We start from the raw sequence: 18040 nt of genomic DNA on the forward strand, positions 1-18040 counted from the left end.
ATTGAAAAAATTGTAGAAATTGTCAAGACAGGGCATTACATTCAATAACACAACAACAAACTGCAGGCAGATTACTTTACTCAACCCACCTGCAATAAGCTCGTCCCCCGGGCAGTGTGATTTGATCCTCCAAGTGTCAGTTGATCCTCACACTGCCCGGAGGGAGGAGCTGAATGCGGGATGTTTAGTGCTGATGAAGCAGTGCTCAATAATAGAAGAAAACTCCCCCTCATTTGAATAAAGAATAAAAGTGCTTTTTTTTCACGCATCCCTGGGGCTCTGAAACATAAGAAAGGTTTGGTTTTTATTCTGCTGTCAGCATCTACAGCACTATGGGATCAGTTTAAAGTAGCTGGGGGCAGTGATAGACTATAGAGATGAGCGAACGGCGTTCGATCGAATCGGTATTCATTCAAATATCAGGCTGCTTGAGATATTTGATTCCAATCGAATAGAATGTGGCAAACGCACAAAAAATTTGTATCCCCTCCCACCTTCCCCGGTGCTTTTTTTGCTCCAATAACTGTGCAGGAGAGGTGGGATAGGAACTATGACAATGTAAGCATCAGAAAAAAAAATCGGAAAAAGTAATTGGCTGGCTAAATCAGGTGACCTCCACTTTATACAAATGGTGGATTTCAGATTCGGTTCATATGAGACTGTGAACTATGTGACTGTGAGACAGGGATAGATGTACTGACAGGGTTAGCTAGGGATTAGCTTTATTAGGGTAGGAATGTTACTCAAACAGCTCTTTGGGGCTCTATCTCATGGCAGCCCATTATATGCTAGTCGGGATCCCTGTCAGCTTGCATTATGCGGGAGCTGACTTTTTCTCATAGGAATGCATTGACCAGCGTTGATTGGTCAAATGCCATACAGTGTACAGCATTCGGCCAATCAACGCTGGTTCTGCTGGAGGAGGCAGAGTCTAAGATCGGTCCACAGCAGTCTCCATTGTGGTCCAATCTCAGATGTAGCAGTGTTGTGCGCACAGCACTGCTACATCTCAGGTATAGCAGAGTTGACACAGCGCTGCTACATCTCAGATGTAGCAGCGTTGAGCACACAGCACTGCTACATCTCAGGTGTAGCAGAGTTCAGCGCACGGCCAGTTCTGCTGCATCTCAGGTGTAGCAGAGCTCAGCACACGGACAGCTCTGTGGCATCTCACATGTAGCAGAGCTCAGCACACGGCCAGCTCTGCTGCATCTCAGGTGTAGCAGAGTTCAGTGCATGGTAAGCTCTGCTGCATCTCACGTGTAGCAGAGCTCAGCGCACGGCCAGCTCTGCTACATCTCAGGTGTAGCAGAGCTCAGCGCATGGCCAGCTCTGCTGCATCTCAGGTGTAGCAGAGCTCAGCACATGGCCAGCTCTGCTGCATCTCAGGTGTAGCAGAGCTCAGCGCATGGCCAGCTCTGCTGCATCTCAGGTGTAGCAGAGCTCAGCGCATGGCCAGCTCTGCTGCATCTCAGGTTTAGCAGAGCTCAGCGCACGGCCAGCTCTGCTGCATCTCAGGTTTAGCAGAGCTCAGCGTACGGCCAGCTCTGCTGCATCTCACGTGCAGCAGAGCTCAGAGCACGGTCAGCTCTGCTGCATCTCAGGAATAGTAGAGTTGAGTCAGCTCAACCACAATGGAGACTGCTGTGGACCGATCTTAGACTCCGCCTCCTCACAGACAAGCCTCCGGCAGAACCAGCGTTGACTGTCCGAATGCTGTACTCTGTATGGCATTCGGCCAATCAACGCTGGTCAATGCATTCCTATGGGAAAAAGTCAGCTCCCGCATTATTAGTGGCATAATACAGGGGCTTGGGCGTGTTAGATGCCCCCAGACATGCTTCCCCTGCTGTCCCAGTTACATTCCAGAGGTGTTGTCCTCATTTGCTGAGGTGTCATAGTGGACTTAGTTAATCTCCTGAGTTGAAGAGTGGTTTCCCTGAAACAAAGCTTTTTTCCCCATAGACTATAATGGGGTTTGATATTCATTCGAATAGTCGAATATTGAGGGGCTATTCAAAATGAATATCGAATATTTCACTGTTTGCTCATCTCTAATAGACTTATGTTAAGTGTTGATTTATTTTCATTAGTTCCTCTACAGGTAAATAACAAACAAATGGTCCCATAACTGCAGGTGTAGTACAGAGGTCCCCATTCTAAGCATAATTGATAGGTAGCTTTATTATTTATCAACCTCCAATCAGCTGTATACTTACATCTACTCTTATACCAGTCAGGGGCATAACTACTAAGGTAGCAGACATAGCAGTCAAACAAACTACAGAGCCTATTTCCACTAAGACGGGCACGCGACCGAGTGCTTCTGACCGGCCATGAATTAAAGGCCCGGGCAGCACATGGGGGACACATGTATGTCACCCGTGTTCCACCCGTGTACTGGTTGTGGCTTTGTGGCCCCTTTCATTAAATGAATAGGAACCACGGAAGCAAGGGATGCAAAATAGGACAGGAATAGTAATTCATGTAATTCACGGTCATGTGTACAAGCCCATAGAAATGAATGAGTCAGTGTACTATCTGTGAAATACACGGATAACACACTAAGCACAGCCACGATCGTCTGCAGGCGGCCTTAGGGCGCAATTAGTGGCAACCATGGATAATGCAAGGGGATGTGGAAATTTTTACTAATGTCTTTACTAGGACATTAGAATGCTGCCTGCAACATCATTATAATTGCTTTTTTCATAACTTGTGTTGCGTGTTGTGTTATATGTTGTTTTTCCGGCACCTTTGCCACTTTTTTTAACATGGGTGGAATCTGAGTGCGCTGATTACCTGCTTCAGATTCACTGTTATTTATGCCATGCAGGCCTTGTCAAGATAACACGGGATATGAAGACCAGCATACATCCTTGTACTGTGATTGCACTATATGCATTTCTCTAGTACTGCAATATCACCGTTTATTATCCTTGTGATGTGATTGCACTGTGTGCATTATCCTGGTACTATGATATCACTGTTTATTATCCATATGTGATTGCACTGCGTGCATTATCCTGGTACTGTTTTATTATCCTTGTGTGATTGCTCTGTGTACATTATCCCAGTACTGTGATATCACAGTTTTTATTATCCTTGCACTGTGATAGTACTGTGGTTCTTAACTATATGAAATCGCTGTGTGTAAACTCACTATTATCAATGTAAAATCACTGTATCTGTTATCCTTTTGAGTAAAGGAGACCAAAATGATTGTACAAGTCCTGAACTTGCTGCATAAGGCTGAGGCCCCATGTTGTGGAAACACAGCTATTTTTGTTGCAGATTTTGCTGCATTTTTTTTAGACAAAGCCAGGAGTGGATTGAGCAGAAGGTAAAATATAAGTGCTTCTATATATTTCACATTCCTTCTGTAGCCATTTTTTGCTTTGACTGAAAAAAACACAGCAAAATCTACAACAAAAAAGCTGCGTTTATACAATGTAGGGCCTCAGCCTAAAGTCGGGTTCACACGGGGTATTTTGGACCGGAATTTGACGCGGAGGCCTCCTCAGATTCTAGTCCAAAGAACGGGTAGCCGCGACTGTGTCCAGTCGCGGCACTCCTATCTGGATTAGGCCCAAATGCATGGGCCTAGTCGGGAGAGAGTGTCTCCTGGTGGACGTCCGCGGCTGAACTGGCCGCAGCATCCACCTGAAAAATGAGCATGTTGCTTCTTTATTCCAGGAGCCGGAACAAACCAGCAGGAGCCGTGTTTTTGGTCAGGATTTTCAGGCGGATTCCGCCTGAAAATCCTGACCAAAATACCGCATGTGAACTCAGCCTAAAGGGATATTCCAAGAAACAGAACTATATTTAACCCCCAAATGTAAAGCACCATGGAATTAATGGTGCTATAGAAATAAATAATAATAATAATAATAATAATAATAATAATAATATTTAGATTTGTAGACAATTAAAAGTTTAACTTTTTACAAATATAAAAAAAAAATTCTGTAACCATCTGTTGTCTTTATTGGGTGCCAATGGATATGACCATAAATGCAAGACCCTTCTATGGTCAGTCATAATTTTCTTATTGTGGACATGTTATCAGACAGGGACAGTCCATGTGCAAGAACATAATACAGCCACAATAAGGAAATCACTGCATTCATGGTGGTATCTATTATCAAGACGAAAGTCTGTCACCACTAAGATGGTTAGCAAAAATCTTTAAAGCTCTGCAAAATTTTTAATTTAAGTTTTCAAAAATGTTTACATTTTAATTTTCTACAATTTTAAATATGATAATATCCATGGGAATAGACCTTTAAGCTAAGGCCCCACATTGCGAAAAAGCTGTTATTTTTTTTTGTTGTAGACTTTGCTTTTTTGACACAAAGAATGACCGCTAAATACAAGGGAACACTTATACTTCTCCGATCTTGTTCAATCTACTCCTATATTTGGCTCAAAAATATCTTTAACAAAAAATGCTGCATTTCCGAAATGTGGAACCTTAGCCTAAGGTGGTTATGGTAGAGTGGGCTTTGTATTATAAGTTTTGCTATGGGGCCCAATGAATACTTGTTACACACCAGATACCAATCCACCTACCATCCACTATCTTAATATGATTTTGTTCATTTCGTTTGCGCTGCACTTTTGCACCTTTGCACTTGCTTCTTGAGCAATAACATTTTCCTTATTCCCGTTTTCCTTTTTATGCAGAAAGAAAATCTTCTCAGTTTACATTTTTTCCTAAGACACCAAATTCTCATTGATGCCTTTTCTTTCAGTGTTCTGATAGATGATGTACAAACCCTTGTAGATAAGCAATTTGAACCAAGACAAAAGAAATCACTGTCTTCATTTGATTATACAAAATACCACCCAATGAATGAGGTAAGGATTTTTCACAAATTTCTACTCTAAAACCATCAGTTAGTTGACATCAGTTTTTAATATCCATCAATTTACGTAAATTTGTATAAGGCCCTATTCCCACAGAGTAAAACACCTCTCATTTAGACACGTAAACACATGTCAGAGCGAGGCACTTCAAGACAGAGCCCATTGACTTCAATGAATGCCAGCTTACGCGCGCTACACATTGAAATCAATGGGTTATAAATAGAGATGAGCGAACACTAAAATGTTCGAGGTTCGAAATTCGATTCGAACAGCCGCTCAATGTTCGTGTGTTCGAACGGGTTTCGAACCCCATTATAGTCTATGGGGAACAGATACTCGTTAATGGGGAAACCCAAATCCGTGTCTGGAGGGTCACCAAGTCCACTATGACAGTGATTTTCAACCAGTGTGCCGCACATGGTCGGGTGTGCCGCGGGGAAAGTTCCCCAATTACACTTACCTTTCTCCTCGTTCCCTTCATTCTTCTCGCCGCTCTCTCTCTCTCCGTAGTCTGGCTACGTCATCACATCGCGTCTCTAACTGTTAGCAAGACCGCGGAGAGAGAGAGACCAGCGAGGGAAAGAGGAGAAAGGTAAGTCTCCACAGATGGAGGGGACATGAATCTGGGGACAGACATGGAGAGGACATGAATCTGGGGACAGACATGGAGAGGACATGAATCTGGGGACAGACATGGAGAGGACATGAATCTGGGGGCAGAGATGGAGGGGACATGAATCTGGGGACAGACATGGAGAGGACATGAATCTGGGGACAGACATGGAGAGGACATGAATCTGGGGCAGACATGGAGAGGACATGATTCTGGGGACAGACATGGAGAGGACATGAATCTGGGGGCAGAGATGGAGGGGACATGAATCTGGGGACAGAGATGGAGGGGACATGAATCTGGGGGCAGACATGGAGAGGACATGAATCTGGGGACAGACATGGAGAGGACATGAATCGGGGGGCAGAGATGGAGGGGACATGAATCTGGGGGCAGAGATGGAGGGGACATGAATCTGGGGGCAGACATGGAGAGGACATGATTCTGGGGACAGACATGGAGAGGACATGAATCTGGGGGCAGAGATGGAGGGGACATGAATTTGGGGGCAGAGATGGAGGGGACATGAATCTTGGGGCAGAGATGGAGGGGACATGAATCTGGGGACAGAGATGGAGGGGACATGAATCTGGGGACAGAGATGGAGGGGACATGAATCTGGGGGCAGACATGGAGAGGACATGAATCTGGGGACAGATAATGAATGATAATGACATTTTGTGTACATCGAAACAGGCCCAGGTTTCACACTGAGTGAGTATAAATACATTTAGAATCTATATTATTAACTATATGTATAATATGTACTGTTTTAGTGTCATTTTGTGCCATTTTGGTCGGTGGTGTGCCCCGGGATTTTTTAAGTGTAAAAAGTGTGCCGCGGCTCAAAAAAGGTTGAAAATCACTGCACTATGACACCCCAGGAAATGATGGCAACACCTCTGGAATGACACTGGGACAGCAGGGGAAGCATGTCTGGGGGCATCTAACACACCAAAGACCCTCTATTACCCCAACATCACAGCCTAACAACTACACACTTTACACACTCAATACCACCTCTCTGATAGTAGGAAAACACCTTGAAACATGTGTATTTGGCACTTGCAGTGAGGAGAGCTTGTCACCAGCAGTGAATTTGGCCCTTGTAGTAAGTTGAGGTTGGCACCAACATTTGTTTTGAAAATCAGGGTGGATTGAGCCTCTAACCAGCAGAGTTTGGGCAAATTCATGGTGGAGGGAGCCTCTAAAAACCCCAGTTTGGACCAATTCATGGTGGAGGGAGCCTCTAAAAACCCCAGTTTGGACCAATTCATGGTGGAGGGAGCCTCTAACCAGCCCAGTTTGGACCAATTCATGGTGGAGGGAGCCTCTAACCAGCCCAGTTTGGACCAATTCATGGTGGAGGGAGCCTCTAAAAAACCCAGTTTGAACCAATTCATGGTGGAGGGAGCCTCTAACCAGCCCAGTTTGGACCAATTCATGATGGAAGGAGCCTCTAAACAGCCCAGTTTGGGCAAATTCATGGTGGAGGGAGCCTCTAAAAACCCCAGTTTGGACCAATTCATGGTGGAGGGAGCCTCTAAAAACCCCAGTTTGGACCAATTCATGGTGGAGGGAGCCTCTAAACAGCCCAGTTTGGGCAAATTCATGGTGGAGGGAGCCTCTAAACAGCCCAGTTTGGGCAAATTCATGGTGGAGGGAGCCTCTAACCAGCCCAGTTTGGGCAAATTCATGGTGGAGGGAGCCTCTAACCAGCCCAGTTTGGACCAATTCATGGTGGAGGGAGCCTCTAACCAGCCCAGTTTGGACCAATTCATGGTGGAGGGAGCCTCTAACCAGCCCAGTTTGGACCAATTCATGGTGGAGGGAGCCTCTAACCAGCCCAGTTTGGACCAATTCATGGTGGAGGGAGCCTCTAAAAAACCCAGTTTGGACCAATTCATGGTGGAGGGAGCCTCTAAAAACCCCAGTTTGGACCAATTCATGATGGAGGGAGCCTCTAAACAGCCCAGTTTGGACCAATTCATGTTGGAGGGAGCCTCTAAAAACCCCAGTTTGGACCAATTCATGGTGGAGGGAGCCTCTAAAAACCCCAGTTTGGACCAATTCATGGTGGAGGGAGCCTCTAAACAGCCCAGTTTGGGCAAATTCATGGTGGAGGGAGCCTCTAACCAGCCCAGTTTGGACCAATTCATGGTGGAGGGAGCTTCTAAAAACCCCAGTTTGGACCAATTCATGGTGGAGGGAGCCTCTAACCAGCCCAGTTTGGACCAATTCATGGTGGAGGGAGCCTCTAACCAGCCCAGTTTGGACCAATTCATGGTGGAGGGAGCCTCTAAAAAACCCAGTTTGGACCAATTCATGGTGGAGGGAGCCTCTAACCAGCCCAGTTTGGACCAATTCATGATGGAGGGAGCCTCTAACCAGCCCAGTTTGGACCAATTCATGGTGGAGGGAGCCTCTAACCAGCCCAGTTTGGACCAATTCATGATGGAGGGAGCCTCTAACCAGCCCAGTTTGGACCAATTCATGGTGGAGGGAGCCTCTAACCAGCCCAGTTTGGACCAATTCATGGTGGAGGGAGCCTCTAAAAAACCCAGTTTGGACCAATTCATGGTGGAGGGAGCCTCTAGCCAGCCCAGTTTGGACCAATTCATGATGGAGGGAGCCTCTAAACAGCCCAGTTTGGGCAAATTCATGGTGGAGGGAGCCTCTAAAAACCCCAGTTTGGACCAATTCATGGTGGAGGGAGCCTCTAAAAACCCCAGTTTGGACCAATTCATGGTGGAGGGAGCCTCTAAACAGCCCAGTTTGGGCAAATTCATGGTGGAGGGAACCTCTAAACAGCCCAGTTTGGGCAAATTCATGGTGGAGGGAGCCTCTAACCAGCCCAGTTTGGGCAAATTCATGGTGGAGGGAGCCTCTAAAAACCCCAGTTTGGACCAATTCATGGTGGAGGGAGCCTCTAACCAGCCCAGTTTGGACCAATTCATGGTGGAGGGAGCCTCTAACCAGCCCAGTTTGGACCAATTCATGGTGGAGGGAGCCTCTAAAAAACCCAGTTTGGACCAATTCATGGTGGAGGGAGCCTCTAACCAGCCCAGTTTGGACCAATTCATGATGGAGGGAGCCTCTAACCAGCCCAGTTTGGACCAATTCATGGTGGAGGGAGCCTCTAACCAGCCCAGTTTGGACCAATTCATGATGGAGGGAGCCTCTAACCAGCCCAGTTTGGACCAATTCATGGTGGAGGGAGCCTCTAACCAGCCCAGTTTGGACCAATTCATGGTGGAGGGAGCCTCTAAAAAACCCAGTTTGGACCAATTCATGGTGGAGGGAGCCTCTAACCAGCCCAGTTTGGACCAATTCATGGTGGAGGGAGCCTCTAAAAACCCCAGTTTGGACCAATTCATGGTGGAGGGAGCCTCTAAACAGCCCAGTTTGGACCAATTCATGGTGGAGGGAGCCTCTAAAAACCCCAGTTTGGACCAATTCATGGTGGAGGGAGCCTCTAAACAGCCCAGTTTGGACCAATTCATGGTGGAGGGAGCCTCTAACCAGCAGAGTTGTGGGAAAGCAGGGTGGAGGGAGCCTCTAACCAGCAGAGTTGGTGGAAATCAGGGTGGAGGGAGCCTCTAACCAGCAGAGTTGGGGGAAATCAGGGTGGAGGGAGCCTAGTATTAGCAGAATTGTGCAACGCTTATGGTGGATGAGTATGAGGATGCGGAGGAATTGGAGAGGTTGAGTACAGACATGGAGTTTCATGTTGGGGTGCTTTACACAGGTGGGCACAAAAATGAAGGCTCTATCCAGTGGTGGTTCATTTTTATCAAAGTGAGCCGGTCGGCACTCTCAGCTGACAGACGGGTGCGCTTGTCAGTGATGATGCCACCGGCTGCACTGAACACCCTCTCAGATAGGACGCTGGCGGCAGGACAGGACAGCACCTCCAAGGCATATAGGGCAAGTTCAAGCCACAGGTCCAACTTCGACACCCAATACGTGTAGGGCGCAGAGGGGTCGGAGAGGACAGGGCTGTGGTCGGAAAGGTATTCCCGCAACATGCGCCTATACTTCTCACGCTTGGTGACACTAGGACCCTCCGTGGCGGCACTTTGGCGAGGGGGTGCCATCAAGGTGTCCCAGACCTTAGACAGTGTGCCCCTCGTTTGTGTGGACCGGTGAGAACTTGGTTGCCTACTGGAGGAACTGCCCTCCCTGCCGCCAACGTCACATGCTGGAAACATCTCCATCATATTCTGCACCAATTGCCTGTGGCAAGCATTGATGCGATTGGCCCTCCCCTCTACCGGAATAAAAGACGAGATGTTGTTTTTATACCGGGGGTCAAGGATAGCAAAGATCCAGTACTGGTTGTCCTCCATGATTTTGACAATACGCTTGTCGGTTGTAAAGCACCCCAACATGAACTCAGCCATGTCTGCCACAGTGTTAGTTGGCATGACTCCTCTGGCCCCACCGGAAAGTTCAATCTCCATTTCCTCCTCATCCTCCATGTCTACCCATCCGCGCTGCAACAATGGGACGATTCGAAGTTGCCCGGAAGCCTCCTGTATCACCATCACATCATCGGACAACTCTTCTTCCTCCTCCTCCTCCTCCATTAAACGCGATGAAGCGGACAGATGTGTGGACCTACTCTCCAGCTGTGACGGATCGGATGCTATCCCTGACTCCTCTGTGTGATCTGAGTTATCCCTGATGTCAATCAGGGATTCTCTCAGAACACACAAGAGCGGGATTTTAAGGCTCACCATCGCATCCTCAGAGCTCACCCTCCTTGTGGACTCCTCAAAGACCCGTAGGATGTCACAAAGGTCTCTCATCCATGGCCACTCATGGATGTGAAACTGAGGCAGCTGACTTTGTGGCACCCTAGGGTTTTGTAGCTGGTATTCCATCAAAGGTCTCTGCTGCTCAACCACTCTATTCAACATCTGAAACGTTGAGTTCCAGCGTGTGGGGACGTCGCACAAAAGCCGGTGTTGTGGCACATGCAGGCGTTGCTGGAGAGATTTTAAGCTAGCAGCGGCTACTGTCGACTTGCGAAAGTGGGCGCACATGCGCCGCACTTTCACCAGTAGCTCTGGAACATTGGGGTAGCTCTTTAGGAAACGTTGCACCACTAGGTTGAAGATGTGGGCCAGGCATGGAACATGTTGGAGTCCGGCAAGCTCCAGAGCTGCTACCAGGTTCCGGCCGTTATCACAAACGACCATGCCTGGGCCCAGGTGCAGCGGCTCAAACCATATTGCCGTCTGATCGAGGAGGGCATCCTTCACCTCGGAGGCAGTGTGCTGTCTGTCCCCCAAGCTGATCAGCTTCAGCACAGCCTGCTGACGTCTACCAACGCCAGTGCTGCAACGTTTCCAACTCGTAGCTGGGGTCAATCTAACAGCGGAGGAGGAGGCGGTGGCGGAGGAGGAGGCGGTGGCGGAGGAGGAGGCGGTGGAGGAGGAGGAGGGGGGTGTTCTTCTCGTGTCCCTGCCAGGAATGTTAGGCGGGGAGACGAGGTACACCGGGCCAGTTTGGGAAGCAGTCCCAGCCTCAACTACATTCACCCAGTGTGCCGTCAGTGAAATGTAGCGTCCCTGTCCGCATGCACTTGTCCACGCGTCGGTGGTCAAGTGGACCTTTGTGCAAAGCGCGGAACTAAGGGCCCGCCTGATGTTGAGTGACACGTGCTGGTGCAAGGCGGGGACGGCACACTGGGAGAAGTAGTGACGGCTAGGGACGGCATAGCGAGGTGCCGCAGTTGCCATCAGGTCCAGGAAGGCGGGAGTTTCAACAAGCCGGAACGCCAACATCTCCTGGGCCAGCAGTTTAGCGATGTTGGCGTTCAAGGCTTGCGCGTGTGGGTGGTTAGCAGTGTATTTCTGCCGCCGCTCCAATGTCTGAGAGATGGTGGGTTGTTTTAAAGAAGCGCCTGATGGTGCCTTTGATGGTGCAGGAGAAGGAGATAAGACAGGAACAGGGGAGGATGAGGAAGAAGTCAACAAAGTGGCGGAGGCAGATGAAGTGGTGTCCTGGCTCGTCCTCTGGAGTGCATCGCCAGCACAGTCAGCAGTGGCAGTGGCAGAGGCAGAGGCAGAGGCAGTGGCAGTCGTGTGAACGGCAGGCGGCCTTTGTCCTGCCGTTGCTGCCTGCCACTGATTCCACTGCTTGGATTCCAAATGACGGCGCATTGAAGTGGTGGACAGGTTGCTCTTCTCAGAGCCCCTAATCAATTTCGAGAGGCAAATTGTGCAGACAACACTATATCTGTCCTCGGCGCATTCCTTGAAAAAACTCCACACCTTCGAGAAACGTGCCCTCGAGGTGGGAGTTTTTCGGGGCTGGGTACGAACTGGAACATCTTGGGAGATTCCGGGTGTGGCCTGGCTTCGCCTAAGCTGCTGACCTCTGCCTCTGCCTCTAGCTACCCTTTTTGGTGCTGCACCTGCCTCAACATCCACACTACTTTCCCCGCTTGACATCCCCCCTGTCCAGGTCGGGTCAGTGTCCTCATCATCCACCACTTCCTCTTCCAACTCCTGTCTCATCTCCTCCTCCCGCACAATGCGCCGGTCAACTGGATGCCCTGACGGCAACTGCGTCACATCATCGTCGATGAGGGTGGGTTGCTGGTCATCCACCACCAAATCGAACGGAGATGGAGGAGACTCTAGTGTTTGAGCATCTGGACACAGATGCTCCTCTGTTAGGTTCGTGGAATCGTGACGTGGAGGGGCAGGTTGAGGGACAATGAAAGCAGCGGAGAACAGCTCTGGGGAGCAGGGACAGTTGTGGTTATTGTTCTGTGAAGCTTGGGAATTTTGGGAGGAAGGAGGACAAGACTGTTGGGTAATAGGAGGAGAGGAGGCAGAGTCTGACTGGCTGCTGGACAATGTGCTGTAAGCGTTCTCTGACAGCCATTGCAAGACCTGTTCCTGGTTCTCGGGCCTACTAAGGTTTGTACCCTGCAGTTTAGTTAATGTGGCAAGCAACCCTGGCACTGTGGAGTGGCGCAATGCTTGCTGCCCCACAGGAGTAGGCACGGGACGCCCTGTGGCTTCACTGCTACCTTGCTCCCCAGAACCATTCCCCCGACCTCGCCCACGGCCTCGTCCACGTCCCTTTCCGGGAGCCTTGCGCATTTTGAATTCCCAGTTAGAAATTGGCACTATATACCAGTAGCAAAAATTGTGGGTGCACGTAACCCCAATATATTCTTTGAATTACCAGTCAGAAACTGGCACTATATGGCAGTAGCAAGAAATGAGGGTATTTGTAACCCCAATATATTCTTTGAATTCCCAGTCAGACAATGGCACTATATACCAGTAGCAAGAAATGAGGGTATTTGTAACCCCAATATATTCTTTGAATTCCCAGTCAGACAATGGCACTATATACCAGTAGCAAAAATTGTGGGTGCACGTAACCCCAATATATTCTTTGAATTCCCAGTCAGACAATGGCACTATATACCAGTAGCAAGAAATGAGGGTATTTGTAACCCCAATATATTCTTTGAATTCCCAGTCAGACAATGGCACTATATACCAGTAGCAAGAAATGAGGGTATTTGTAACCCCAATATATTCTTTGAATTCCCAGTCAGACAATGGCACTATATACCAGTAGCAAAAATTGTGGGTGCACGTAACCCCAATATATTCTTTGAATTCCCAGTCAGACAATGGCACTATATACCAGTAGCAAGAAATGAGGGTATTTGTAACCCCAATATATTCTTTGAATTACCAGTCAGAAACTGGCACTATATACCAGTAGCAAGAAATGAGGGTATTTGTAACCCCAATATATTCTTTGAATTCCCAGTCAGACAATGGCACTATATACCAGTAGCAAAAATTGTGGGTGCACGTAACCCCAATATATTCTTTGAATTACCAGTCAGAAACTGGCACTATATGGCAGTAGCAAGAAATGAGGGTATTTGTAACCCCAATATATTCTTTGAATTCCCAGTCAGACAATGGCACTATATACCAGTAGCAAGAAATGAGGGTATTTGTAACCCCAATATATTCTTTGAATTCCCAGTCAGACAATGGCACTATATACCAGTAGCAAGAAATGAGGGTATTTGTAACCCCAATATATTCTTTGAATTCCCAGTCAGACAATGGCACTATATACCAGTAGCAAGAAATGAGGGTATTTATAACCCCAATATATTCTTTGAATTCCCAGTCAGACAATGGCACTATATACCAGTAGCAAGAAATGAGGGTATTTGTAACCCCAATATATTCTTTGAATTCCCAGTCAGACAATGGCACTATATACCAGTAGCAAAAATTGTGGGTGCACGTAACCCCAATATATTCTTTGAATTACCAGTCAGACAATGGCACTATATACCAGTAGCAAGAAATGAGGGTATTTGTAACCCCAATATATTCTTTGAATTCCCAGTCAGACAATGGCACTATATACCAGTAGCAAGAAATGAGGGTATTTGTAACCCCAATATATTCTTTGAATTCCCAGTCAGACAATGGCACTATATACCAGTAGCAAGAAATGAGGGTATTTATAACCCCAATATATTCTTTGAATTCCCAGTCAGAAACTGGCACTATATACCAGTAGCAAGAAATGAGGGTATTTGTAACCCCAATATATTCTTTGAATTCCCAGTCAGACAATGGCACTATATACCAGTAGCAAGAAATGAGGGTATTTATAACCCCAATATATTCTTTGAATTACCAGTCAGACAATGGCACTATATACCAGTAGCAAGAAATGAGGGTATTTGTAACCCCAATATATTCTTTGAATTCCCAGTCAGACAATGGCACTATATACCAGTAGCAAGAAATGAGGGTATTTGTAACCCCAATATATTCTTTGAATTCCCAGTCAGACAATGGCACTATATGGCAGTAGCAAAAATAGTGGGTGTATATAGCCCCAATTCTATTGCTAGGGGACTTGCAGGGTATTTCTGGGGTGAAGGTGGGGGGGCACACCGTTGGAACGGGGATTTGGGGTGTATATATGGGGTATACGGGAATACACTGTCAGTGTATTCCATTCAGGATCCTGGGAAAGCTGGGTTGCGGCGATTGAGCCTGTCAGTGCCATGTTACACTGACAAGCTTCTCCCTGGAATTTAGCTCTTATAAGAGCTGTTGGTTGTCTTCTCCTTCCTATCTAGCCTGTCCCTGCCTACCCAGAATCTAAGCCCTAGCTAACTGGACGGAAACCTCCGTCCCCGGTGAATTGCAAGCTCAGAATGACGCGAAGCTGGGCGGCGCTGTTCTTTTAAATTAGAGGTCACATGTTTTCGGCAGCCAATGGGTTTTGCCTACTTTTTTCAACGTCACCGGTGTCGTAGTTCCTGTCCCACCTACCCTGCGCTGTTATTGGAGCAAAAAAGGCGCCAGGGAAGGTGGGAGGGGAATCGAGTAATGGCGCACTTTACCACGCGGTGTTCGATTCGATTATGCCGAACAGCCTAATATCCGATCGAACATGAGTTCGATAGAACACTGTTCGCTCATCTCTAGTTATAAAGCCTCCCATTCATTTCAATGTGTAGCGCGTGTGAGTCAGCACCCATTGAAGTCAATGGGATCTATTTTGAAGCGCCTTGCTTTGACACGTGTTTACGTGTCTAAATGAGCGGCGTGTTACTCCGTGGGAACGGGGCCTTACAATAATACATGATTTATCAGAGTGGCGCAGACTGTTTGATAGATTGGACACATCTTGCTACAATTTATAAACCCCTTTCCTTTACACCACATTTGTTTTTCTGGAACTATGATATCGATAACTTATTATTAGGACTGCTCATTAATATCATATCAGTGGGGCTTCGACACTTGGCATACCAGCAATAATCTATTAGAGCCGATACATTGGGTGCTGCTAACTGGATGGTTTAGAAGACAGTGTAATGGCCATGCAGTTAACATAAACTTGAATGTCCAGTGGTTATAGTTGCTGTTAATAACTTATTAGTGTGCAACAAGTGTATTAGAATAAAAAATGAGATCTAAAATAAAAACTAAAAAAAATCATTAAATCAGTTTACAAAAAAAAACAAAACAGAAAAGGTGTGCAAGAAGAAGGCAGAAAACCAAATGCCATAAAATGCTCCGAATCAGGCTCACCGCTCATTACATTTAAAAGAAAATAGTAATTCAGCAACCAGTATAGTGTCAATTTAAAACATTTTTCTTTTATTCAAGCGTTTAAAAATTCCCCAACATGTCAAGAAACCAGTGAAAAATCAAAGTGAAAAACGGACACAGCACTTACATGTAGACGTTTCTTTGGATTACATGGAACAACGAATAGACACGAAAAAAGCCTACACCGCCTATGCGTTTCAGGGTCAAAGCCCCTTCCTCATGGCGAAGCAAAGGCTAAATGACCAATGTGCCTCTATATACCCTGCCTTGACTGGATGTTAATTAGTCTGTATTAGGCACAGCCGTGTTATGGCCTATTCACATTGGTCTTTATACATAACACACAACACAAACATATAAAATTTTCTTGTAGACTCTATACCCCTATATACTACAAAAATAAAACCTTTTAAAACAAATTTGCGTGTTCTGATGTTGTTTATTCCTTATTTGTTCCTGATTACGTGTTTACTTATTCGAACAGATATTTATATGGATGTATCCCAAGGGTTTAATTAATTGCCATCATGAATAATATTTCCTATTGAAGATAGTAAAATAATAGTTTTTACTTACTGTGGGATTCTTTATGGGAGTAATGCGCTCGTTAAATAGAGTTGAGATACCGTCCTCCGTTACATATCCTTACAGTCTCTATCTGGTTGCTATGGTAGTACGTATAACGTATACCACGTGATTTCCTATCACCTGACCTAATGCTTGGCTACCGTTGTTATAGACGCCTGTGTAACTTGCGTCACATGATACAAAGTATCGTGACTAGTCAACTGTTTGAATAGTGGCTGTTCCTCCTACCCTGTTTACGTGCATTGCCGGTGTTTTACACATGTCCACGGGGACCCTCTCCAGAGGTTGAACCACAACTCCACCATTGGTCCGTACAACTACATAATTAACTCCACATATCCGCGAACTCACTACAAGGGAAATATGACATATTTTTAATGATGTAACCACATGTACATTTCATGAAAAAATTAATAAAAATACGACAGATCAGTTTTATAATTTAAACCGGCTGGGAATCGCGTTTCTAATTCTAGTATCCAAAAAAATTCTCTTTTTAATAGTTTCCTTTTCCAGTCCCCCCCTCTTTGTGGTTTTTCAACTCGTTCTATTGCCCAAAACTGAAGTGTTTGTACGGATCCTTGATGTTGTTGAGAAAAATGCTTGGATGCACCTGAGATGCTACCTGATGTCATTTTAGTTGCATCTGCTATATGCTCTGCAATTCTAATTTTTAGCATTCGAGTGGTGCATCCTACATAAAACATATCACATGTGTTGCACCAAATTACGTATACCACATGGTCCGACTTACAGTTGAGGAAACTTCGTATTGGGTATTTTTTATGAGAATTTTTATTTTCAAAAACACCAATTTTTTTGGCATATTTGCATGACTGGCATCGTGGTATTCCACATTTGTGGAAGCCACGATAATCCAGCCACGTAGTCTTGGTGTTCGTTGTTAATTTGGGGAGGTTGCTAGGGGAGAGCATGTCCGACAGACATCTTCCTTTTCTGGATACGAATTTGCAGCCTTCATTTAAAATTTCCGCAAGAATAGCATCTTGATAAAGTATAGGTAAGTATTTACGCACTATATTGGTTATTTGTTTATAGTTATTGCTATAATTTGTGCAGAAAAACATTCCTTTGTGATTTTTGTTGGTATTGTTTTTGTTGCTATCTCTAAGTAATAGGGTTCTGTCTCTATTCTCAATTTTTCTTTGTGCCCTGTTAAGGGACCAAGTAGGGTACCCTCGTTTTTTCAATCTGCCTATTGTGTTACTCACTTCCTCTCTGTATTTCTCTTCATTCGAGCATGACCGCTTCACCCTAACTAATTCACCCATAGGGATTGCTTTCTTTGTGTGGGAAGGGTGGTTACTGGTGGCATGTAGAACCGTGTTACCATCATTTGGTTTTCTGTATAAACTACTTTCTACTTTGTTGTTTTCACCATCTCCCTTTAAACTAATGTCCAGATAATTTACTGTATTCTTATGGATACTGTATGTAAATTTGAGATTAAACTGGTTATTGTTCATATATTGTATGAAAGCTGGTAGGGCCGCTATGTCCCCCGTCCACACCAGGAGAAGATCATCTATATAGCGGCCGTACCAGCCTATGTTAGATGAAAACATATTTGTCTCGGTATATATGAACAACTCCTCCCACCATGCCATATAGATGTTTGCTAATGATGGGGAAAAGCGGGCCCCCATCGGGGCTCCGCAGATTTGTAGAAAAAATTGGTCATCAAAAGAAAAATAATTGTGCGTTAATAGGTATTGTGTCACAGTGATGATGTATTCGCACAATTCTTCCGAATATTCTGAATATTTGTAGAGATGATGGGATAATGCTGTAATAGCCAGACCATGTGGTA

At 46.0% G+C, this 18040-nt stretch overlaps 2 protein-coding genes across 2 annotated transcripts in view; both read left to right on the forward strand.

Moving 5' to 3' along the window:
* The window catches only part of LOC142216492 (gamma-crystallin-1-like), a 347542-nt gene that overhangs the window by 217689 nt on the left and 111813 nt on the right, over window positions 1–18040 (forward strand). The window lies entirely within an intron of this gene.
* The window catches only part of LOC142216786 (carboxypeptidase O-like), a 46500-nt gene that overhangs the window by 6281 nt on the left and 22179 nt on the right, over window positions 1–18040 (forward strand). The window contains exon 4 of the mRNA XM_075284817.1: window positions 4755–4860. Coding sequence (XP_075140918.1) covers window positions 4755–4860 — 106 coding nt within the window. The remainder of the gene's footprint in view (window positions 1–4754; window positions 4861–18040) is intronic.

The sequence above is a fragment of the Leptodactylus fuscus genome, chromosome 8, assembly GCF_031893055.1.
Source record: "Leptodactylus fuscus isolate aLepFus1 chromosome 8, aLepFus1.hap2, whole genome shotgun sequence".
Classification (NCBI taxonomy): Eukaryota; Metazoa; Chordata; class Amphibia; order Anura; family Leptodactylidae; genus Leptodactylus; species Leptodactylus fuscus.